General features: G+C 69.9%; 1 protein-coding gene across 4 annotated transcripts in view; it reads left to right on the top strand.

The window, feature by feature from the left end:
* The first annotated feature begins 790 nt into the window (after positions 1–790).
* LOC142825644 (dnaJ homolog subfamily B member 2-like) overlaps positions 791–22863 on the top strand; it is a 43058-nt gene continuing 20985 nt past the window's right edge. Inside the window, exons 1-8 of one of the 4 annotated variants that reach the window (XM_075917693.1) lie at positions 791–946; positions 4568–4668; positions 5461–5570; positions 8593–8646; positions 9160–9276; positions 13005–13115; positions 16035–16140; positions 22370–22440. In XM_075917693.1, coding sequence (XP_075773808.1) covers positions 4604–4668; positions 5461–5570; positions 8593–8646; positions 9160–9276; positions 13005–13115; positions 16035–16140; positions 22370–22440 — 634 coding nt within the window. In that variant the 5' untranslated portion in view covers positions 791–946; positions 4568–4603. The other 3 variants (XM_075917688.1, XM_075917686.1, XM_075917687.1) reach the window with 3 other exon arrangements.

Consider the following 22863-nt stretch of genomic DNA (forward strand, 5'->3'; position numbering starts at 1 on the left):
GGTGGGGGCGGGGCACAGATACAGGCACCCCCAGAGCTGGGTGGGGGCGGGGCACAGATACGGGCACCCCCAGAGCTGGGTGGGGGAGGGGCACAGATACGGGCACCCCCAGAGCTGGGTGGGGGCAGGGCACAGATACGGGCACCCCCAGAGCTGGGTGGGGGCAGGGCACAGATGCGGGCACCCCCAGAGCTGGGTGGGGGTGGGGCACAGATACAGGCACCCCCAGAGCTGGGTGGGGGAGGGGCGCAGATACAGGCACCCCCAGAACTGGGTGGGGGAGGGGCGCAGATACAGGCACCCCCAGAGCTGGGTGGGGGAGGGGCACAGATACGGGCACCCCCAGAGCTGGGTGGGGGCAGGGCACAGATACGGGCACCCCCAGAGCTGGGTGGGGGAGGGGCACAGATGTGGGCACCCCCAGAGCTGGGTGGGGGCAGGGCACATATACAGGCACCCCCAGAGCTGGGTGGGGGAGGGGCACAGATACAGGCACCCCCAGAGCTGGGTGGGGGCGGGGCACAGATACAGGCACCCCCAGAGCTGGGTGGGGGAGGGGCACAGATACAGGCACCCCCAGAGCTGGGTGGGGGCAGGGCACAGATACAGGCACCCCCAGAGCTGGGTGGGGGAGGGGCACAGATGCGGGCACCCCCAGAGCTGGGTGGGGGAGGGGAATTAGGGTCGTTCCCCCAGTACCACTGCCAGGCGGGCTGGACTTCACAGCCTCATAAAAGCAGAACCGTGACCTCACAATCAGTCGGAGCTGTCCATTGGCTGCAGCAGCTGCCAGTCGGCAGTGGAGGAATGTGACAGGCTGCTGCAGGGCACCTGCCCGCCCACCTTGGCGAAGCCGGGGCAGGCAGGGCAGGTGTGAAGTGGGCCAGGCAGCACTGGCGCCCTGAGGCCATGGTGCAGCGGGGGACGCCCGCCCTGCTGCAGTGAGGTGCGGGGCGGGGGCTCGAGCCGTGTCGCTGGGGCGCGTGGGCCCCCGTCCGCAGCCCTGGGCGCCCGGCGTCGCCAGGCGGGCGTGGCGCCGGACACGGGCAGCGGCTGGACGGGGCGTGTGGGCCACGGGGTGAGAGCCCCCGTCCGCAGCCCTGGGCGCCCAGCTCCGCTGCTGGCCCTGCGTCGCCAGGCGGGCGTGGCGCCGGACACGGGCAGCGGCCGGACGGGGCGTGTGGGCCACGGGGTGAGAGCCCCCGTCCGCAGCCCTGGGCGCCCAGCTCCGCTGCTGGCCCGGCGTCGCCAGGCGGGCGTGGCGCCGGACACGGGCAGCGGCCGGACGGGGCACGTGGGGCACACGAGCTGCAGCTGCCCCCGCGATGGAAAGCGGCGCCCGGCAGAGGGGCTGCCAGCAGCTCTGGGTCCTTGGAGCCCCCTTCGCGCCCTGCCGGCTGGCGCTGCTGTGAGCACCGGGCCGCTGCCGGAGGAGAGCGCACGCCCCGGGCAGGGTGGGAAGTGCCGTGTCCAGGGCTGGCTTTCCCAGCCACTCGCAGCCGGAAACACGCGGGCCCGGTGCCAGGGCGTCAGCAGCCCGAGACCCGGCAAACTCACTGCAGCCTGTCTGCCCACGGGCTCCCGGCAGGCTCCCTGGCAAGCGCAGCGGGGGGGGGGGGGAGAGAGCTTGGGACAGGTTCACACCCCAGCCGGGTCCCTCCCTCTGGCTCCCTCCAGGCCGGATGACGCAGCCCAGGGTCCCAGGCGCTCCCTGTAGTGGCCAGCTCGTCCGGACCATCCCATCCCCTCACCCTGTCCAACGGGGCCCCCCAGCTCCACGCCGGGCGCTCCCAGGAGGCCTTTCCCTTTGGCCCTCCCACCCCCAGCTGTGACAGCTGAGGAGCGTGCAGCTGCGCTCTCCGGGGGGTGACTCTGGGGCCTGTTATCACAATAGGGGGGCCCAGAACCCAGGGCCCCTACACTCGCCAGCCGCACCTCGGCACCTCGGCACCTCGGCCCCGGAGCTCGGCCTGGGGGGCTGGGCTGGCACCTCGGCCCCGGAGCTCGGCCTGGGGGGCTGGGCTGGCACCTCGGCCTGGGAGCTAGGCCTGGGGGGCTGGGCTGGCACCTCGGCCTGGGAGCTAGGCCTGGGGGGCTGGGCTGGCACCTCGGCCCGGGAGCTAGGCCTGGGGGGCTGGGCTGGCACTGTGGCCCGCACCGGGGGCTGGGAGGGAGCGGCAGGGAGGCAGAGCCCGGCTGACAGCAGCCCCCAATCCCTGGGGGTGAGGAATGCACCGAGAAGGGCCCGGGGGGCGGAGAGGGGACCGTGCGGGGCAAGAGCAAAGGGCAGGCTGGAGGCTGGGCCAGGCGCAGGAGCGGGACGGACGATGCCTGGGAGTCAGGGGCAGAGGCAGCGTGACCCGGGGGCGGGGGCGGGGGCGGGGGCAGGGAGGCCTGCGGGAGGCGCGGGCAGCCAGCGAGCGTGGACCCGCGAGCCCGAGAGCGGCGCGTGCCGAGGCGCCGGGGCACTGGGAGGACTCAGGCCGTGTCTGCAGCCACGGGTTTCCCTGGCCTCTCTCGCACCCGGGGCAGGGCCCCGCCAGGCTGCCCACGGTGGGGGCAGGGCGCAGCCACGGGATCTCTCTGCAGACTGGCATCCCCAGCTGTGCCAGGCCGCCGCGGGGCCATGCCCCTGCGTCACCCCCTCCCCGAACCCACTTCCTGCATATCCAGTCCGGCGCCTCCTGGTGGGGAGAGCCGGCGCCACAGCCTCAGTCCCGCCCGGGCCGCCAGGGTCAGCACAGGCTGCGGGCTGGCTGCATGCCCAGGCTGCTGCCCTGACCCTTTGCTCGCGCTGGCCATGGGTGGCCCAGCTGCAGGGCAGATGCATCCTCAGGGCCCTACCCGTTTGGGGTGACACAGAGGAATGAGAGTGCGCCCAGGCCCCTGGAGCTCAGCCCCCCAGCCCTGCTCGCCCCCTACCTGGCTCCATTACCCAGCACTGCCCCCCAGGGGTTTCTCCTCTGGGCTTTCCCCACAGCCCCCCGCTGCTTCTCCTGCGGAGACCAGCCCCCCTGCAGCCGCCTTCCCAAACGCCCCTTGGCGGCCCTGGCAGGCCTTGCTTGACAGGACCCACCCAGGCTGCTAAGCCAGCAGCAGCTCAGCCTTGGCGAAGGGCTGGTCAGGCATTCCCTGGCCCTCTCCCTGCGGCGCGCTGGGGTTCGGAGGCCCCGGCGCAGCGTGGGCGGGCGGGCGCTTTGGCCGAGTTCGCTGGCGGGGCGGTGCGTACCGGTGAGAACGGTGCCGGGCAGCCGGGGCCGAGAGCCGGGTGCGGGCTTCGCCGCGGGGCGGCGCGTACCGGTGAGAACGGTGCCGGGCAGCCGGGGCCGAGAGCCGGGTGCGGGCTTCGCCACGGGGCGGGGCGTACCGGTGAGAACGGTGCCGGGCAGCCGGGGCCGAGAGCCGGGTGCGGGCTTCGCCGCGGGGCGGCGCGTACCGGTGAGAACGGTGCCGGGCAGCCGGGGCCGAGAGCCGGGTGCGGGCTTCGCCGCGGGGCGGGGCGTACCGGTGAGAACGGTGCCGGGCAGCCGGGGCCGAGAGCCGGGTGCGCCGAGAGCCGGGTGCGGGCTTCGCCGCGGGGCGGTGCGTACCGGTGAGAACGGTGCCGGGCAGCCGGGGCCGAGAGCCGGGTGCGGGCTTCGCCGCGGGGCGGCGCGTACCGGTGAGAACGGTGCCGGGCAGCCGGGGCCGAGAGCCGGGTGCGGGCTTCGCCGCGGGGCGTCGCGTACCGGTGAGAACGGTGCCGGGCAGCCGGGGCCGAGAGCCGGGTGCGGGCTTCGCCGCGGGGCGGGGCGTACCGGTGAGAACGGTGCCGGGCAGCCGGGGCCGAGAGCCGGGTGCGGGCTTCGCCGCGGGGCGGTGCGTACCGGTGAGAACGGTGCCGGGCAGCCGGGGCCGAGAGCCGGGTGCGGGCTTCGCCGCGGGGCGGCGCGTACCGGTGAGAACGGTGCCGGGCAGCCGGGGCCGAGAGCCGGGTGCGGGCTTCGCCGCGGGGCGTCGCGTACCGGTGAGAACGGTGCCGGGCAGCCGGGGCCGAGAGCCGGGTGCGGGCTTCGCCGCGGGGCGGCGCGTACCGGTGAGAACGGTGCCGGGCAGCCGGGGCCGAGAGCCGGGTGCGGGCTTCGCCGCGGGGCGGCGCGTACCGGTGAGAACGGTGCCGGGCAGCCGGGGCCGAGAGCCGGGTGCGGGCTTCGCCGCGGGGCGGCGCGTACCGGTGAGAACGGTGCCGGGCAGCCGGGGCCGAGAGCCGGGTGCGGGCTTCGCCGCGGGGCGGGGCGTACCGGTGAGAACGGTGCCGGGCAGCCGGGGCCGAGAGCCGGGTGCGGGCTTCGCCGCGGGGCGGGGCGTACCGGTGAGAACGGTGCCGGGCAGCCGGGGCCGAGAGCCGGGTGCGGGCTTCACCACAGGGCGGGGCACAGGCCAACGGTGGTGTGAGCTGGACAGGTGGACGAGGGCTCGGGACAGACGGCTGATGCGGGCGGAGTTAGGATGGAGGTAGTGGCCGTGGTTGTGGCTCGGGGGAGGTACGGGCCGCTCTCCTGACGCCTGCTCGCTGCCTCCCCGCCAGGTTCCCTGCTGGCCTCGGCACCGGCCCCGCGCCGCCATGGTGGAGTACTACGAAGCCCTGGGCATCCCTCGCAGCGCCTCCTCCGACGACATCAAAAAGGCGTAAGTCCCGCTCGCTCCCAGCGGCCGCAGCCCCACGGCGCCGCCCCCAGGGTGGGGCTGCCGGGCATCGCGCTGGCTCCGTGGCCCAGCCCCGGGCGGAGGGTAGCGCTGACTCCCGCCGGGAAGGGGGCCGTGCTCCGTTGGGGGGCTGCGGGGCCAGGAGGCAGGGCGCTGGAGAGGGGCCAGTCTGTGGGGTGAGCTGGGAGGTGTGGGGAGGGGGCCTGGAGCTGCCTCCTGGCAGTGCCCTGTGCTGTGCCCCCACCGAGCTGTGACAGAGACAGGGAGGGGGATGGGTCCGGACCACACTGCAGATGAAGTCGCCGTGCCAGGGTCCAACCCCTTCCCCCTTCGCTGCAGGCCAGGCTGGGCCTGCTGATCCCCTCGAGGCCGCGGCCAGCAGCACGGGGGGCGGAGGGTGGCCCAACATGAGTCTGAGGGGAGAGGGCCCTCCTTCCGGGGCAGGCCCTGCGGCGATGGGGCGGCGCGGGGCGGGCGACTGACGGGTCCCGAGGCGCGGGTGAATGACGGGTCCTGGGGGGCGAGTGATTGACGGGCCCCAGGGTGGGTGAAAGGCAGCACCGCGCGGGGTGGGCGACTGACGGGTCCCGGGCGGGTGAAGGGCAGCGCGGGGCGGGCGACTGACGGGTCCCGGGGGGGTGAAGGGCAGCTCCGGGCGGGCGACTGACGGGTCCCGGGCGGGTGAAGGGCAGCGCAGGGTGGGCGACTGACGGGTGCCGGGCGGGTGAAGGGCAGCTCCGGGCGGGCGACTGACGGGTCCCGGGGCCGCTGCAGGTACCGGAAGGCGGCGCTGAAGTGGCACCCGGACAAGAACCCGGAGAACAAGGAGCGCGCGGAGCAGCGGTTCAAGGAGATCGCGGAGGCCTACGAAGTGCTGTCGGACAGTAAGGGCCCCCCGGCCGTGCTGTCCCCCCCCGGCTCAGGGCGGGCCCGGCAGGGGCTGCGCCTGCCCTGTAGCGGGTGGGGGGCCCAGGGCCAGGCCAAGCTCTCCCGCGCTCTTGCTGCAGCGCCTCACCCCGGCCGTGTCTCCGCTGGCGGGGTTGCTCCCTGCCCCTGCCTGTCCCTGGTGCGCGGGGGCAGCCGTGTTCCCAGCCGGCCCGTAGGCCGCCTGCTGCTGTCCAGCCCCCTTTCTGGCTGCGGGTCTGTGGGCGCAGCCCTCTCGCCCAGGCCCGTCCCCGCCACCGTCCAGCTGTCCTGGGCCCTGCAAACGCCTCCGAGCCCCCCGCTCAGCTGCGCCCCCCGAGCCCCTGGGGCAGCGGGCCTCTGGCACCCCTGGGCAGCGGGGAGGGAGGCAGCGGGCCTCTGGCACCCCTGGGCAGCGGGGAGGGAGGCAGCGGGCCTCTGGCACCCCTGGGCAGCGGGGAGGGAGGCAGCGGGCCTCTGGCACCCCTGGGCAGCGGGGAGGGAGGCAGCGGGCCTCTGGCACCCCTGGGCAGTGGGGAGGGAGGCAGCGGGCCTCTGGCACCCCTGGGCAGGGGGGAGGGAGGCAGCGGGCCTCTGGCACCCCTGGGCAGTGGGGAGGGAGGCAGCGGGCCTCTGGCACCCCTGGGCAGTGGGGAGGGAGGCAGCGGGCCTCTGGCACCCCTGGGCAGGGGGGAGGGAGGCAGCGGGCCTCTGGCACCCCTGGGCAGTGGGGAGGGAGGCAGCGGGCCTCTGGCACCCCTGGGCAGTGGGGAGGGAGGCAGCGGGCCTCTGGCACCCCTGGGCAGCGGGGAGGGAGGCAGCGGGCTCAGGTGGCGCCTGGGCCCTTGCCCCAGGGACGGAGCCGTGAAGCGGGAGAGTTCCGGATCCGCGCAGTGTACAGAAGGCGCGAGGCTCCGCTCGCGGGCTGAGTCCATGGCCTTCCAGCTGGACAGAGCCGCACCTCGCCCCTCTCTGCCGGCCCTCGCTGCTGGGGCGATGGCCGAGCCCCGGCCGGAGCCAGGCCCCCCCACAGCGGCCCTGCCGTGTGCACAGGCTGGGAAGGCCCCGCTCCCGTCGGCAGGCGCCCCGCCCCAGGGCCCCGAGACGCGGGAGGGGGGCGTGGGCGTAGCGCTGCCGTGGCCCTGGCAGGGGCTGCGCCGGGTGGCCGTGGGCGCGGGCCCCTCACTCAGGCGTGGCAGCTTGAAGTCCAGCAGGGGTGGCCCGTCGGCGCGGCCTGGGCTGCCGGGAATGCCGCCCCACGGGGGCACGGGGCCGGCTGCCAGCCCAGGCGCTCAGCAGAGCCAGCCGGGCGATATGGCCGCCCGCTGCTCCGGCAGCCTGGGAGCAGCTGCCCCCTCGGCTGTACCAGGCACCCTGAGCCAGGCTGGGAGGGACCCCTGCAGCCTCCTGCCTGCCCTCTGCCTGGCACTCGGGTCCCAGCCTGCCGTGGGGCACCCTCTGCCTGCCTCTAGGAGCCGCCTCGGGCTGTGTCCACACTCCCCGGGCTCCCCGGGGGCTCAGTTCTGGCCTGGTCGAGGCGGGGGCCCCAGGGGGAAGGGGCCCGATTCTGGTACCAGGGGCCCCCGGGCCCGGCAGCACAGCGCGGTGGGACGCGGGAGGGGACCAGGGCATGGCGTGGGGCGGAGCCACGCAGGCCGTTCGGTTAGCTCACCCTCCGCTGCCCCTGCCGCCAGCCAGCGCTAGCTGGAGGGAAGTTCCTCATTCGCCTGGCTGCCACGACGGAGACCCTGGCGCTGCCGCGGAGCAGCTGTGCCCCTGTAGCAGGGGAAGCACATACCTAGCGCACTGCCCCCCTGCCCGGCTCCCGACCCCCCCAGCCTGGCTCCAGTCCCCCCACCCAGCTCCTGGCCCCCCAACACAGCTCCCTGCCCTCTCACCTGGCTCCCAGCCCCCCAGCCTGGCTCCAGTCCCCCCACCCAGCTCCTGGCCCCCCAACACAGCTCCCTGCCCTCTCACCTGGCTCCCAGCCCCCCAGCCTGGCTCTCGGCCCCTCCTGCCCGGCTCCCAACCCAGCTCCTGTTTTCCAGCCTCTTGGCCCCCCGCCCAGCTCCCGATCCCCTTGCTGAGGCAGGCCCGGGCGAGTCTCCTCAGTCCAGGGCCCAGGGACGTGGCACCGTTTGGCGATGTCGTTCCTTGTTCTCTTCCAGTCTGTGTGTTCTCCTGTATCGGCCGGGCCCTCTTCTCTGAGCATCCCCAGCCCAGCCAGGGTATCCCCGTGCGGAGCTTCGCCGGCCTGGCACCTGGTGCTAGGCCTGAGGCTCTCCGGATGCCCTGGCAGCTCTGGGGCTGCTCCGTGGCTTCCTTGGACCCCTGCTGTCCCCTGCCCCAGCCATGCATCCTAGGCTCTCACCACTCAGAGGAGCAGGCCAAGAGGTCCCTGCTCCTCCTCGCTTACTAGATGGGCAGGGAGTAGGGTCGCCAGATGTTTGAAACAAAAATACCGAACACCCGCCCCCCCCCCCCCCCAAAAAAAACACTGCGGAAAAATTTCTGTTGAAGGAAAAAAAAGGGGGAGACCAAAGTTGTTGACAAAAAAAAAAAAAAAACAACAAAAAAAGGACCCAGCATTAAAACAGCATGTCCCCTTCAGAGTGAGTGCAGGGAATAGGAACAGGCAGCGGTTGAGCACTAAGACCCAGGGGAGTCATTGCTTCCCCTTGGTCTTTTTGCCGGCAGCCTTGCAGAACCAAGTACGGATGAGGTCTGGGGTCTGGGGGTGTTGGGGCCGGGCGCTAAGTGTTTGTAGGGTTGCAGGTGCCTGGCATTTTGTCTAAGGTGTCTGGTATTTTCTGAATTTTTTACCGGACAGGAGGTGAAAATACTGGACTGTCTGGATGAATACGGGACACCTGGCAACCCTAGCAGGGAGTCCTGGGGCAGGCGCCGGCCTGGGGCAGGTCCTCGTCCAGGGCGGCGGGGCCAGGCAGCGTCTGGGCTCAGCGGGAGACGGGCTGGCTGACCTGTGGCTCCTTCTCCCGGCAGGGAGCAAGCGGGAGATCTACGACCGCTATGGCAAGGACGGGCTCGTGGGGGCAGGTGAGTCCCGCAGGGCTGGCCCCACTTTCCCAGGGGCCTAGTTCTCCAGCCCGGAGCGGCAGCAGACCTGGGCGCACTGCTGGCCTACGGGCACCTTCTGGCTGGGCCTGGAGCGCCCGTGGGGCCCTGCCCCAGCCCTTCCTCCGGAGAACCCTCCCAAAGCCCCAGGCAGTCCCTGGCTGCAGCTGCTGGGCTAGTGAGAAATCTCCGAGCTCTCGCTCCCCGGCACAAATGGATCCCGGAACGTCCCGGAGCCGGCCCAGCCCCAGAGACACGTGCTCGGACAGCGCCCCCAGGGCTTCTCCCCACCCGTGCTAAGGGCTGGGCTGGCCCGGAGGCTGGGAGAGGCAGCAGGGACCGATGGCCGCTGGGTCCGCAGGGTCTGTGGGCGAAGGCCTCTCCCTCTGGTCCTGGATCTCTGGGGACCCTCCCAGCCCTGCTGCCCCCAGCACCCTGCTCGGGTCCCTCCCTGCGGAGGCAGGCTCCTGATGGCCGGCGTCTGCTTCCCCCCAGGCACCGGGGATCCCCGGGGTGGGGCCGGAGCTCCGGGCTTCACCTTCACCTTCCGTGGCGCGGACGAGGTCTTCCGGGAGTTCTTTGGGGGCCGCGACCCCTTCGCCGACTTCTTTGGTGAGCGCTCGCCCCGCCGGGGCCTTCCCGGGGCCAGGGGGCCAGGTGGGGGGAAGGAGCCTCAGCCCCCATGGGAGCCAGGGCTGACTGGGGCCGGGAGTTAATCTGCCCGGCCTGGGGGCTCCTGGCTTGGGTGCCCGGCCCTGGGCTCCGGGTCGGGGCAGATGAGGGAAACCAATTAAGCAGCCCCCTCCAGCGCCTGCAGCTCCGCCACAGGGACACGGGCTCATCGCCCCCCCTTTATGTTCCACGGCCCAGGCCAGGCCCTGCTCCGCTGCTCAGGGCAGGCCAGCTCCTCCCTGGTGCCCGGCCGGCTGCTCGTGGCGGCTGGTGGCCCCCCTCGCGTCCCCCTCCACAGCCCCCCTGTGGGTCCCCCTCGGAGCCAGGCTCTGTCCCTGGCCGGAGCATTCCAGCGCCCCGTCCCGGCTCTGTGCCTGGCCCTGCTCCACACCACCCTGCCGGGAAGCCACGGGAATGGAGAGATTTTGGGCAGCCAAAGCCACGGATCCGGGGCCACCTCTAGTCCCTGCCCCTTTCCCTGTGGCCTGGGCTCCTCAACCTGCCCCCAGACACGTCCCGGATGCAGGCACACGTGGTGTCATGTGCCCCCGGCGTCCCTGCCCATCCCCGCGTCGTCCCCGCGCCTGCCCGGGAGCCACGCTGGGACACCGGGCCCTGGCACAGCCCTGGGCTCGGGGGGTGCAGCTCCGGCCTGTAGAACAGGGTGCGGCGCCGGGGGCGGGGGGTAGGCACGCTGCAGGCCGGCAGACAGCCCGGGCTAGGCAGAGCCGGCTGCAGGGCGAGCGGCCCGCGGGGAGGGGAGAGGCTGCTGGCTCGGAGTCGAAGGGTGGGAATTAGCACCAGCTGGGGGATGTGGTGGGCTTGGCTGGCCAGAGCGGGGGCTGCATGGGTGAGGATGGGGGCTGGGGCTGCATGCCCAGGGGTGGGGGCGGGGGCAGGAGCTGCATGGGTGGGGGCGGGGGCAGGGGCTACATGCCCGGGGGTGGGGGCGGGGGCGGGAGCTGCATGGGTGGGGGCGGGGCAGGGGCTACATGCCCGGGGGTGGGGGCGGGGGCAGGGGCTACATGCCCGGGGGTGGGGGCGGGGGCGGGAGCTGCATGGGTGGGGGTGGGGGCGGGGGCTGCATGCCGAGGGTGGGGGTGGGGGTGGGAGCTGCATGGGTGGGGGTGGGGGCGGGGGCTGCATGCCGAGGGTGGGGGTGGGGGTGGGAGCTGCATGGGTGGGGGTGGGGGTGGGGGCGGGGGCTGCATGCCCGAGGGTGGGGGTGGGGGTGGGAGCTGCATGGGTGGGGGCGGGGGCGGGAGCTACATGGGTGGGGGTGGGGGCGGGGGCTGCATGACCGGGGGCAGGAGCTGCATGGGTGGGGGCGGAGGCGGGGGCGGGGGCCGCATGGTTGGGGTGGGGGCGGGGGCAGGGGCTGCATGGGCGGGGGCGGGAGCTGCATGGGTGGGGGCGGAGGCGGGGGCGGGGGCCGGGGCAGGGGCTGCATGGGCGGGGGCGGGAGCTGCATGGGTGGGGGCGGGGGCGGGAGCTGCATGGGTGGGATGGGGGTGGGGGCTGCATGACCGGGGGCGGGAGCTGCATGGGTGGGGGCGGAGGCGGGGGCGGGGGCCGCATGGTTGGGGGTGGGGGTGGGGGCAGGGGCTGCATGCCCGGGGGCGGGGGCGGGAGCTGCATGGGTGGGGATGGGGGCGGGGGCTGCATGACCGGGGGCAGGGGCGGGAGCTGCATGGGTGGGGGTGGGGGTGGGGGCAGGAGCTGCATGGGTGGGGCCGGGGGCAGGGCTGCATGGGTGGGGGTGGGGGCGGGAGCTGCATGGGTGGGGCCGGGGGCAGGGGCTGCATGGGTGGGGGTGGGGGCGGGAGCTGCATGGGTGGGGCCGGGGGCAGGGGCTGCATGGGCGGGGGTGGGGGCCGCATGCCCGGGGGCGGGGGTGGGATCTGAATGGGTGGGGGCGGGGGCTGTGGGGGTGGGGGTGGTGGCTGCATGGGCGGGGGCGGGGGCTGCATGGGTGGGGGTGGGGGTGGTGGCTGCATGGGCGGGGGCTGCATGGGTGGGGGTGGGGGCGGTGGCTGCATGGGCGGGGGCGGGAGCTGCATGGGTGGGGGCGGGAGCTGCATGGGCGGGGGTGGGGCGGGGGCGGCATGCCCGGGGGCGGGATCTGAATGGGTGGGGGCGGGGGCTGCATGGGTGGGGGTGGGGGCGGTGGCTGCATGGGCAGGGGCGGGAGCTGCATGGGTGGGGGCGGGGGTGGGAGCTGCATGGGTGGGGGCGGGGGCTGCATGCCCGGGGTGGGGGCAGGGGCGGGAGCTGCATGGGTGGGGGCGGGGGCTGCATGCCCGGGGGTGGGGGCAGGGGCGGGAGCTGCATGGGCGGGGGCGGGGGCTGCATGCCCGGGGGCGGGGGCGGGAGCTGCATGGGCGGGGGCGGGGGCTGCATGCCCGGGGGCGGGGGCGGAGCTGCATGGGCGGGGGCTGCATGCCCGGGGGCGGGGGCGGGAGCTGCAGGGGCGGGGGCGTTGCTGCATGCCCGGGGGCGGGGGCGGGAGCTGCATGCCCGGGGGTGGGGGCAGGGGCGGGAGCTGCATGGGCGGGGGCGGGGGCTGCATGCCCGGGGGTGGGGGCAGGGGCGGGAGCTGCATGGGCGGGGGCGGGGGCTGCATGCCCGGGGGCGGGGGCGGGAGCTGCATGGGCGGGGGCGGGGGCTGCATGCCCGGGGGCGGGGGCGGGAGCTGCATGGGCGGGGGCGGGGGCTGCATGCCCGGGGGTGGGGGCAGGGGCGGGAGCTGCAGGGGCGGGGGCGGGGGCTGCATGCCCGGGGGCGGGGGCGGGAGCTGCATGGGCGGGGGCGGGAGCTGCAGGGGCGGGGGCGGGGGCTGCATGCCCGGGGGCGGGGGCGGGAGCTGCATGCCCGGGGGTGGGGGCAGGGGCGGGAGCTGCATGGGCGGGGGCGGGGGCTGCATGCCCGGGGGCGGGGGCGGGAGCTGCATGGGCGGGGGCGGGGGCTGCATGCCCGGGGGCGGGGGCGGGAGCTGCATGGGCGGGGGGCGGGGGCTGCATGCCCGGGGGCGGGGGCGGGAGCTGCATGGGCGGGGGCGGGGGCTGCATGCCCGGGGGCGGGGGCGGGAGCTGCATGGGCGGGGGCGGGGGCTGCATGCCCGGGGGCGGGGGCGGGAGCTGCATGGACGGGGGCGGGGGCTGCATGCCCGGGGGTGGGGGCAGGGGCGGGAGCTGCATGGGCGGGGGCGGGGGCTGCATGCCCGGGGGTGGGGGCGGGAGCTGCATGGGCGGGGGCGGGGGCTGCATGCCCGGGGGCGGGGGCGGGAGCTGCATGGGCGGGGGCTGCATGGGCGGGGGCGGGGGCTGCATGCCCGGGGGCGGGGGCGGGGGCTGCATGCCCGGGGGTGGGGGCGGGAGCTGCATGGGCGGGGGCGGGGGCTGCATGCCCGGGGGCGGGGGCGGGAGCTGCATGGACGGGGGCGGGGGCTGCATGCCCGGGGGTGGGGGCGGGGGCGGGAGCTGCAGGGGCGGGGGCGGGGGCTGCATGCCCGGGGGTGGGGGCGGGAGCTGCAGGGGCGGGGGCGTTGCTGCATGCCCGGGGGCGGGGGCGGGGGGCATGAGGCGTCTGTGGCCCCTGGAGCAGTGACCGCTCGCCTGGCCCTTCCCGTTAGCCACCGGCTCCTCTTCCCCTCCCGTCCTGCCTTCCAGATGACGTGGGCCTGTTCTCAGAGCTGCATGCTGGAGGCCCCCTGGGCCATGGGTGGGGAGGCCCCTCCGTGGCCTACTCCTTCTGCTCCTACGCCTTCCCGCAGCAGCCGGGTAAGCGGGGCGCCGGGCATGAAGAGGTTAAAGAGACGGGGACGTTTCCGCTTGGGAAAGAGGAGGCCGAGGGCTGTAAAATCATGCCGGCTGTGGAGGACGTGACTAAGGAAAAGTGCCGGACTTGTTCCCGCAACGTCAGACCTAGGGGGCACCCAGTGAAATGAACAGGCAGCAGGTTGAAAACAAACCAAGGGAAGTTTTTCTTCACTCAGCGCACGGTCGACCTGTGGAACTCCTCGCCGGAGGATGTGGTGAAGTCTAGGACTTTCACAGGGTTTCCAAAAATAGCTAGATAGATCCATGGAGGTTAGGTCCATCGCTGGCTACTAGCAGGGCTTGCCAAACCGCAGCGGCCCTGCATCGCACGTGCGCAGCGCCGGTGAATGGGGCGCACGGAGCAACTGGCTGAAATCTACTCACCACGGGCTGTTAGCCAGGGTGGGCAGGGATGGTGCCTAGACTCTGTGACGGGGGGGGGTTCACACGAGGATTCCCTGCTCTGCTCCCTCCCTCTGGGGCACCGGGCCTTGCCCACTGTGGCAGACGGGACCCTGGGCTGGACGGGCCTTTGGGCTGAGCCCGTCTGGCCGCTCTGCTGTTTTTATGCCAGGCTCTGGCGGACCAGCATAGGGCTCCCTCTTACCACCGAGCAACAGCCTTCCCCTGCCCCCAGCTCATAACCAGCCCCACTTCCTCTGTCGCCCGCCCCGGCCACCCTCCAGTCCTGGTCCTGTCTGAGCCTGGCACGTCCAGCTCCACTCTCCTGTGTCCCAGCCCGCACCTCCTCCCCTCGGCTCCGACACCTCGGCCCAGCCCGCACCTCCTCCCCTCGGCTCCTCCCCTCGGCTCTGACACCTCGGCCCAGCCCGCACCTCCTCCCCTCGGCTCCGACACCTCGGCCCAGCCCGCACCTCCTCCCCTCGGCTCCTCCCCTCGGCTCTGACACCTCGGCCCAGCCCGCACCTCCTCCCCTCGGCTCCGACACCTCGGCCCAGCCTGCACCTCCTCCCCTCGGCTCCTCCCCTCGGCTCCGACACCTCGGCCCAGCCTGCACCTCCTCCCCTCGGCTCCTCCCCTCGGCTCCGACACCTCGGCCCAGCCCGCACCTCCTCCCCTCGGCTCCTCCCCTCGGCTCTGACACCTCGGCCCAGCCCGCACCTCCTCCCCTCGGCTCCGACACCTCGGCCCAGCCTGCACCTCCTCCCCTCGGCTCCTCCCCTTGGCTCCGACACCTCGGCCCAGCCCGCACCTCCTCCCCTCGGCTCCTCCCCTCGGCTCCGACACCTCGGCCCAGCCCGCACCTCCTCCCCTCGGCTCCTCCCCTCGGCTCTGACACCTCGGCCCAGCCCGCACCTCCTCCCCTCGGCTCCGACACCTCGGCCCAGCCTGCACCTCCTCCCCTCGGCTCCTCCCCTTGGCTCCGACACCTCGGCCCAGCCCGCACCTCCTCCCCTCGGCTCCTCCCCTCGGCTCCGACACCTCGGCCCAGCCCGCACCTCCTCCCCTCGGCTCCTCCCCTCGGCTCTGACACCTCGGCCCAGCCCGCACCTCCTCCCCTCGGCTCCGACACCTCGGCCCAGCCTGCACCTCCTCCCCTCGGCTCCTCCCCTTGGCTCCGACACCTCGGCCCAGCCCGCACCTCCTCCCCTCGGCTCCGACACCTCGGCCCAGCCTGCACCTCCTCCCCTCGGCTCCTCCCCTCGGCTCCGACACCTCGGCCCAGCCCGCACCTCCTCCCCTCGGCTCCTCCCCTCGGCTCCGACACCTCGGCCCAGCCCGCACCTCCTCCCCTCGGCTCCGACACCTCGGCCCAGCCCGCACCTCCTCCCCTCGGCTCCAACACCTCGGCCCAGCCCGCACCTCCTCCCCTCGGCTCCGACACCTCGGCCCAGCCCGCACCTCCTCCCCTCGGCTCCGACACCTCGGCCCAGCCCGCACCTCCTCCCCTCGGCTCCGACACCTCGGCCCAGCCCGCACCTCCTCCCCTCGGCTCCGACACCTCGGCTCCGACACCTCGGCCCAGCCTGCACCTCCTCCCCTCGGCTCCTCCCCTCGGCTCCGACACCTCGGCCCAGCCCGCACCTCCTCCCCTCGGCTCCGACACCTCGGCCCAGCCCGCACCTCCTCCCCTCAGCTCCGACACCTCGGCCCAGCCCGCACCTCCTCCCCTCGGCTCCGACACCTCGGCCCAGCCCGCACCTCCTCCCCTCGGCTACGACACCTCGGCCCAGCCCGTACCTCCTCCCCTCGGCTCCGACACCTCGGCCCAGCCCGCACCTCCTCCCCTCAGCTCCTCCCCTCGGCTCCGACACCTCGGCCCAGCCCGCACCTCCTCCCCTCGGCTCCTCCCCTCAGCTCCAACACCTCGGCGCAACCTGCACCTCCTCCCCTCGGCTCCTCCCCTCGGCTCCGACACCTTGGCACAACCCGCACCTCCTCCCCTCGGCTCCGACACCTCGGCCCAGCCCGCACCTCCTCCCCTCGGCTCCGACACCTCGGCCCAGCCGGCACCTCCTCCCCTCGGCTCCGACACCTCGGCCCAGCCGGCACCTCCTCCCCTCGGCTCCGACACCTCAGTGCACCCGCATCTCCACCCCTCGGCTCTGGCACCTCGGCCCAGCCCACCCCTCCTCCTCCCTTTGGCTCCGGCTCCTTGGCCCAACACAACTGGCTCCCTTCTGTGCCACTGCGGCCTGGCCCTTCTCCCCCCACTGCCGGCCCCCTGGCTCCATCCTACCCACCCCCCTCAGGGCCGGTGACTCGCGGACAGTCTGTCCCGGTGACTCCTGGCTCGACGTTTTTTGTCTGCGTTTCACACCCGCCCTGTGGTGCATCCCGGCTGAGCCCTTCCCGCCGGCCCCCCCGCCGGGCGCCCCCGGCCCGGCTCCCGCAGTGCGGTTCTCGCCTGTTTTCCAGATTTCTTCTCCTCGTCCTTCAGCCCCGGGGCCGAGCTGGGCCAGGGCTTCCGCTCGGTGTCCACCTCCACCACCTTCGTCAACGGCAAGCGCCTCACCACCAAGAGGTAGGGGACCCCCCAGGCCGGCCTGTCTGCCAGGGAGCATGTCGTGGGGCAGCCTGTGGCCCCTCGCGCCGGGGCCCCCAGGGTCCCTCCCTCCCCCCTCCCCTCGCGCCAGGGCCCCCGGGGTCCCTCCCTCCTCCCTCCCCTCCCGCCAGGGCCCCCGGGGTCCGTTCCTCCCCCCTCCCCTCCCGCCAGGGCCCCCGGGGTCCGTCCCTCCCCCCTCCCCTCGCATCAGGGCCCCCCAGGGTCTGTCCCTCCCCTCTCCCCTCCTGCCAGGGCCCCCGGGGTCCCTCCCTCCCCCCTCCCCTCGCATCAGGGCCCCCCAGGGTCTGTCCCTCCCCTCTCCCCTCCCGCCAGGGCCCCCGGGGTCCATCCCTCCCCCCTCCCCTCACTCCAGGGCCCCTCCCCCGTCTCCCCTGGTGCCAGAGCTGCCCCCCCCTGGCCAGGCAGGCAGGCGTCCTGCTTTCAGAATTGGCTCCCTGCCCCGAGCCCAGCGCCTACAGGGCGTGGGGGGCCCAGCAAGCCCCTCGGGGTCACCCCAGGCCTGACGGTGGATCCGTCCCAGCCCCTCGTCCCTCCCCGGAGGCCTGGCGGGAGGAGGCTGCAGCAGCTCGCGGGGTGCGGTGAGAGACTCCCGAGGCATGTGGGGGGGGGGAGGCCGTGCTGGGCCCGAGGGGCTGGCTGGCTTCCTTTCCCTTGGCCTCCCTGCAGGGCGCTCCCAGATGGCCGGGCCCCCATGGGGGTGGCAGGGCGGTGAACGGGGCGCGGGAGTGGGGGCTCTCCTCTCTGGCCTCACGCAGGCTGCAGGGGCGGCCAAGGTGGGCTCGGCTCTGTCACTAGAGGCACCGGGCCAGTGAGAACAGCCCCGCACGGGTCGGCCGGGGCAGACACGGGGCCCGCTGGGCGTCCCAGACACAAGCCGGGGCTGTTCCGACCCCAGAGGGGGCCTGGGACCCTGCCCGGCTCTGCCTGCAGCGAGCGAAGCGGAGGGGCCGCCCGGAGAGCCGGGGGGGCAGGGCGGGAGCAACGCCCAAAGGGTTGGAAGGGCCTTGGGCCGTGTCAGGATGCTCCCCAGGCCTGCACGAGGCTGCGTGGGGGCCCTCTCCTGGACCTGGCCCCCGCGCGGGTGGAGAGGGCTGGCGCTCAGCCCCGGGGCATGGGAAGCCAGTGGTGGGAGCCTGCAGCCCCAGGGAGCCTTGCATCCAGCTCGGGCCCCGCCGTGCAGGCAAGAGGTGGAGAAACGGGAGAGGGGCCGGAGAAGAGCAGCAAGGATGAGGAAGGGTCTGGAGAACAGGAGCGAGCAGGGAGGCGGAAGGAACTGGGCTGGTTCCCTTTGGAAAGGAGCAGACGCAGCGGGCCAGGAGAGCAGTTGTCAGGTCTCAAAGGGCGTCCCGAGGAAGAGGAGGGGGAATTGTTCCCCTTGGCCCCTGAGGACCGGACAGGCAGCAAGGGGCTTGAGCTGCAGCCGGGGAGGTTGAGGTTGGACATTGGGGAAAACGTCCCGCCTGGCAGGGGGTGACACTGGGATAAATTGCCTGGGGGCTGTGGAGTCTCCATCCCTGGGGATACGGAAGAGCCGCTGGACACACCCCTGCCAGGGATGGGCTGGACGGGGCTGGGCCCTGCCGGGAGGGCCGGGAACGGGACTTGACCCCGCGAGGTGCCTGCCAGCTCTAGCTCTGTGATTCTAAGATGGAGTCCGGGTCACAGAGCCTGCAGCAGCCCTCGCGGGCCGTGCGGCTTCCCGGCGCGGTGCCCGATCCTCTCCCGGCGCTGTCAGGAAAGGCTGGGTGGGCAGGGCGAGTTTCTCCAGGGGCTCATTGGGGCGGAGTGTCCTTGACGGGCCATCAGCACAGAGCTGTCTGGCCTGGGGTAAAGCCATCTGGGTGTCACTGGGCTGGAGAGACCAGGCCCAGCCCTGCCCCCGGTGCAGGCGCGAGGTGTGCATGTAACCGGGCTAGCCATGGGTGTAACGGGACTAACAAGGCTAGCCGGGGGTGTAGTGGGGCTAATTGCGGGTGTAACAGGGCTAGTCATGGAGCTAGCTGGGGGTGTAGCGGGGTAGGTGCAGGTGTAGAGGGGCTAGCCGGGGGTGTAGCGGGGCTAGTTGTGGTTATAACGGGGCTAGTCACGGAGCTGGCCAGGGGTGTAGCGGGGCTAGCCTGGGGTGTAGTTGGGCTAGCCAGGAGTGTAGCGGGGCTAGTCACAGAGGGTATGTCTACACTACCCTCCTATTTCAAAGTAGCGGGGTAATGTAGGCATACCGCAATTGCAAATGAAGCCCGGGATTTGAATTTCCCGGGCTTCATTAGCATAAGCGGGGAGCCGCCATTTTTAAATCCCGGCTGGTTCGAACCCCGTGCAGCGCGGCTACACGCGGCACGAACTAGGTAGTTAGAACTAGGCTTCCTATTCCGAACTACCGTTACTCCTCCTAGTTCGAACTACCTAGTTCGTGCCGCGTGTAGCCGCGCTGCACGGGGTTCGAACCAGCGGGGTTTTAAAAATGGCGGCTCCCCGCTTATGCTAATGAAGCCCGGGAAATTCAAATCCCGGGCTTCATTTGCAATTGCGGTATGCCTACATTACCCTCCTAGTTCGAAATAGGAGGGTAGTGTAGACATATCCAGAGCTAGTTGTGGGTGTAGCGGGGCTAACCAGGGGTGTAGCGGGGTAGTCGTGGGTGTACCAGGGTTAGTCGCAGAGCTAGCCGGGGGTGTAGCGGGGTAGTCACAGGTGTAACAGGGCTAGTGCGGAGCTAGTTGCGGGTGTAGCGGGGCTAGCCGGGGGTGTAGCAGGGTAGTTGCGGGTGTAACAGGGCTAGTCACGGAACTAGTTGCAGGTGTAGCGGAGCTAGCCAGGGGTGTAGCGGGGTAGTTGCGGGGGTAACAGGGCTAGTCGCGGAGCTAGTTGCCGGTTGTAGCGGGGCTAGCCGGGGGTGTAGCAGGGTAGAATCATAGAATCATAGAATAATAGGACTGGAAGGGACCTCGAGAGGGCATCGAGTCCAGCCCCCCGCCCTCAAGGCAGGACCAAGCTCCGTCTACACCATCCCTGACAGATGTCTATCTAACCTGTTCTTAAATATCTCCAGAGAGGGAGATTCCACCACCTCCCTTGGCAATTTATTCCAATATTTGACCACCCTGACAGTTAGGAATTTTTTCCTAATGTCCAATCTAAACCTCCCCTGCTGCACTTTAAGCCCATTACTCCTTGTCCTGTCCTCAGAAACCAAGAGGAACAAATTTTCGCCTTCCTCCTTGTGACACCCTTTTAGATATTTGAAAACCGCTATCATGTCCCCCCTTAATCTTCTTTTTTCCAAACTAAACAAGCCCAGTTCATGAAGCCTGGCTTCATAGGTCATGTTCTCTAAACCTTTAATCATTCTTGTCGCTCTTCTCTGTACCCTTTCCAATTTCTCCACATCTTTCTGGAAATGTGGCGCCCAGAACAGGACACAGTACTCCAGCTGAGGCCTAACTAGCGCAGAGTAGAGCGGCAGAGTGACTTCACGAGTTTTGCTTACAACACACCTGTTGATACAACCTAGAATCATATTTGGTTTTTTTGCAACAGCATCACACTGTTGACTCATATTCAACTTGTGGTCCACTATGACCCCTAGATCCCTTTCCGCCATGCTCCTTCCTAGACAGTCGCTTCCCATCTTGTATGTATGGAACTGATTGTTCCTTCCTAAGTGGAGCACTTTGCATTTCTCTTTATTAAACCTCATCCTGTTTACCTCTGACCATTTCTCTAACTTGCTAAGGTCATTCTGAATTATGTCCCTATCCTCCAAAGAAGTCGCAACCCCACCCAGTTTGGTATCATCCGCAAACTTAATAAGAGTACTCTCTATCCCAATATCTACATCATTGATGAAGATATTGAACAGTACGAGTCCCAAAACAGACCCTTGAGGAACTCCACTTGTTATCCCTTTCCAGCAGGATTTAGCACCGTTAACAACAACTCTCTGACTACGGTTATCCAGCCAATTATGCACCCACCTTATCGTGGCCCTATCTAAGTTATATTTGCCTAGTTTATCAATAAGAATATCATGCGAGACCGTATCAAATGCCTTACTAAAGTCTAGGTATATGACATCCACCGCTTCTCCCTTATCCACAAGGCTCGTTATCTTATCAAAGAAAGCTATCAGATTAGTTTGGCATGACTTGTTCTTCACAAACCCATGCTGGCTATTCCCTATCACTTTATTACCTTCCAAGTGTTTGCATATGATTTCCTTAATTACCTGCTCCATTATCTTCCCTGGGACAGACGTTAAACTGACCGGTCTATAGTTTCCTGGGTTGTTCTTATTCCCCTTTTTATAGATGGGCACAATATTTGCCCTTTTCCAGTCTTCTGGAATCTCCCGTCTGCCATGATTTTTCAAAGATCATAGCTAAAGGCTCAGATACCTCCTCTATCAGCTCCTTGAGTATCCTGGGATGCATTTCATCAGGACCTGGTGACTTGCTGACATCTAACTTTCCTAAGTGACTTTTAACTTGTTCTTTGTGTATCCTATCTTCTAAACTTACCCTCTCTCTGCTTGTATTCACTACGTTAGGCACACCTCCAGACTTCTCGGTGAAGACCGAAACAAAGACGTCATTGAGCATCTCCGCCATTTCCAAGTTCCCTGTTACTGCTTCTCCCTCCTCACTAAGCAGTGGGCCTACCCTGTCCTGGGTCTTCCTCTTGCTTTTAATGTATTTATAAAAGGTCTTCTTGTTTCCCTTTATGCCTGTAGCTAGTTTGATCTCATTTTGTGCCTTTGCCTTTCTAATCTTGCCCCTGCATTCCCGTGTAGCTTGCCTATATTCATCCTTTGTTAGTTGTCCTAGTTTCCATTTTTTATAGGACTCCTTTTTTATTTTGAGATCATGCAAGATCTCCTTGTTAAGCCAAGCTGGTCTTTTGCCATATTTTCTATCTTTCCTACACAGCGGAATTGTAGTCGCAGGTGTAACAGGGCTAGTCACGGAACTAGTTGCAGGTGTAGCGGAGCTAGCCAGGGGTGTAGCAGGGTAGTCGCGGGTGTAACAGGGCTAGTCGTGGAGCTAGTTACGGGTGTAGCGGGGCTAGCCAGGGGTGTAGCAGGGTAGTCGCGGGTGTAACAGGGCTAGTTGCGGAGCTAGTTGCGGGTGTAGCGGGGCTAGCCGGGGGTGTAGCAGGGTAGTTGCAGGTGTAACAGGGCTAGTTGCGGAGCTAGTTGCGGGTGTAGCGGGGCTAGCCAGGGGTGTAGCAGGGTAGTCGCGGGGGTAACAGGGCTAGTTGCGGAGCTAGTTACGGGTGTAGCGGGGCTAGCCGGGGGTGTAGCGGGGTAGTTGCGGGGGTAACAGGGCTAGTCACGGAGCTAGTTGCCGGTGTAGCAGGGCTAGCCGGGAGTGTAACGGGGTAGTCGCGGGTGTAACAGGGCTAGTCGCGGAGCTAGTTGCGGGTGTAGCGGGGCTAGCCGGGGGTGTAGCAGGGTAGTCGCGGGTGTAACAGGGCTAGTTGTGGAGCTAGTTGCGGGTGTAGCGGGGCTAGCCGGGGGTGTAGCGGGGTAGTTGCGGGGGTAACAGGGCTAGTCGCGGAGCTAGTTGCCGGTGTAGCGGGGCTAGCCGGGAGTGTAACGGGGTAGTCGCGGGTGTAACAGGGCTAGTTGCGGAGCTAGTTGCAGGTGTAGCGGGGCTAGCCGGGGGTGTAGCAGGGTAGTCGCGGGTGTAACAGGGCTAATTGCGGAGCTAGTTGCGGGTGTAGCAGGGCTAGTCGTGGAGCTAGTTGCGGGTGTAGCGGGGCTAGCCGGGAGTGTAACGGGGTAGTCGCGGGTGTAACAGGGCTAGTTGCGGAGCTAGTTGCGGGTGTAGCGGGGCTAGCCGGGAGTGTAACGGGGTAGTCGCGGGTGTAACAGGGCTAGTTGCGGAGCTAGTTGCCGGTGTAGCGGGGCTAGCCGGGAGTGTAACGGGGTAGTCGCGGGTGTAACAGGGCTAGTTGCGGAGCTAGTTGCCGGTGTAGCGGGGCTAGCCGGGAGTGTAACGGGGTAGTCGCGGGTGTAACAGGGCTAGTTGCGGAGCTAGTTGCGGGTGTAGCGGGGCTAGCCGGGGGTGTAGCAGGGTAGTCGCGGGTGTAACAGGGCTAGTTGCGGAGCTAGTTGCGGGTGTAGCAGGGCTAGCCGGGGGTGTACCCGGGCTAGCCCGTAGTCACACAGAGACTCGCTGTTCGCCAGGATCATTGAGAACGGGCAGGAGCGGGTGGAGATCGAGGAGGACGGGGAGCTGAAAGCCACAGAGGTGACTGGTGAGGAGCAGAGCTTCTGGGGCTGTGGACGGGGGTGCCCAGGGCTGGAATCGGGTGAGGCTGCGCTGGGCGCCCTGCCCGGCCCATTGCCAGGGAGCCGGGGGAAAGGGAGCGGGAGCTCGGCGCAGAGGGCCCGGCCCAGGCGCCCGGAGCCGGGAGCACAGGCTGCATGGCGCAGACAACGGGAGCCAGAGCCAGGAGGCTGGGTGGGCAGAGGGGCTGGATGCGGCTGCGGGGAGCGGTCCTGGGCCAGGCCCTGAGGCCACATCCCCTCGAAGGGACCAGCAGCCCCCCCTCGGCCACGTAGGGGGCTCCCGTCAGGCCCTGGGGCTAACTGGCCCCTTGGTGGCCAAGTCAGGACAGGGGCCCAGAGAGCTCGCCCTGTTGGAGGTGGGCAGGGGTGCGGGCCTGGGGCCATGAGCG

The sequence above is a fragment of the Pelodiscus sinensis genome, unplaced genomic scaffold (genome assembly GCF_049634645.1).
Source record: "Pelodiscus sinensis isolate JC-2024 unplaced genomic scaffold, ASM4963464v1 ctg97, whole genome shotgun sequence".
NCBI lineage: Eukaryota > Metazoa > Chordata > Testudines > Trionychidae > Pelodiscus > Pelodiscus sinensis.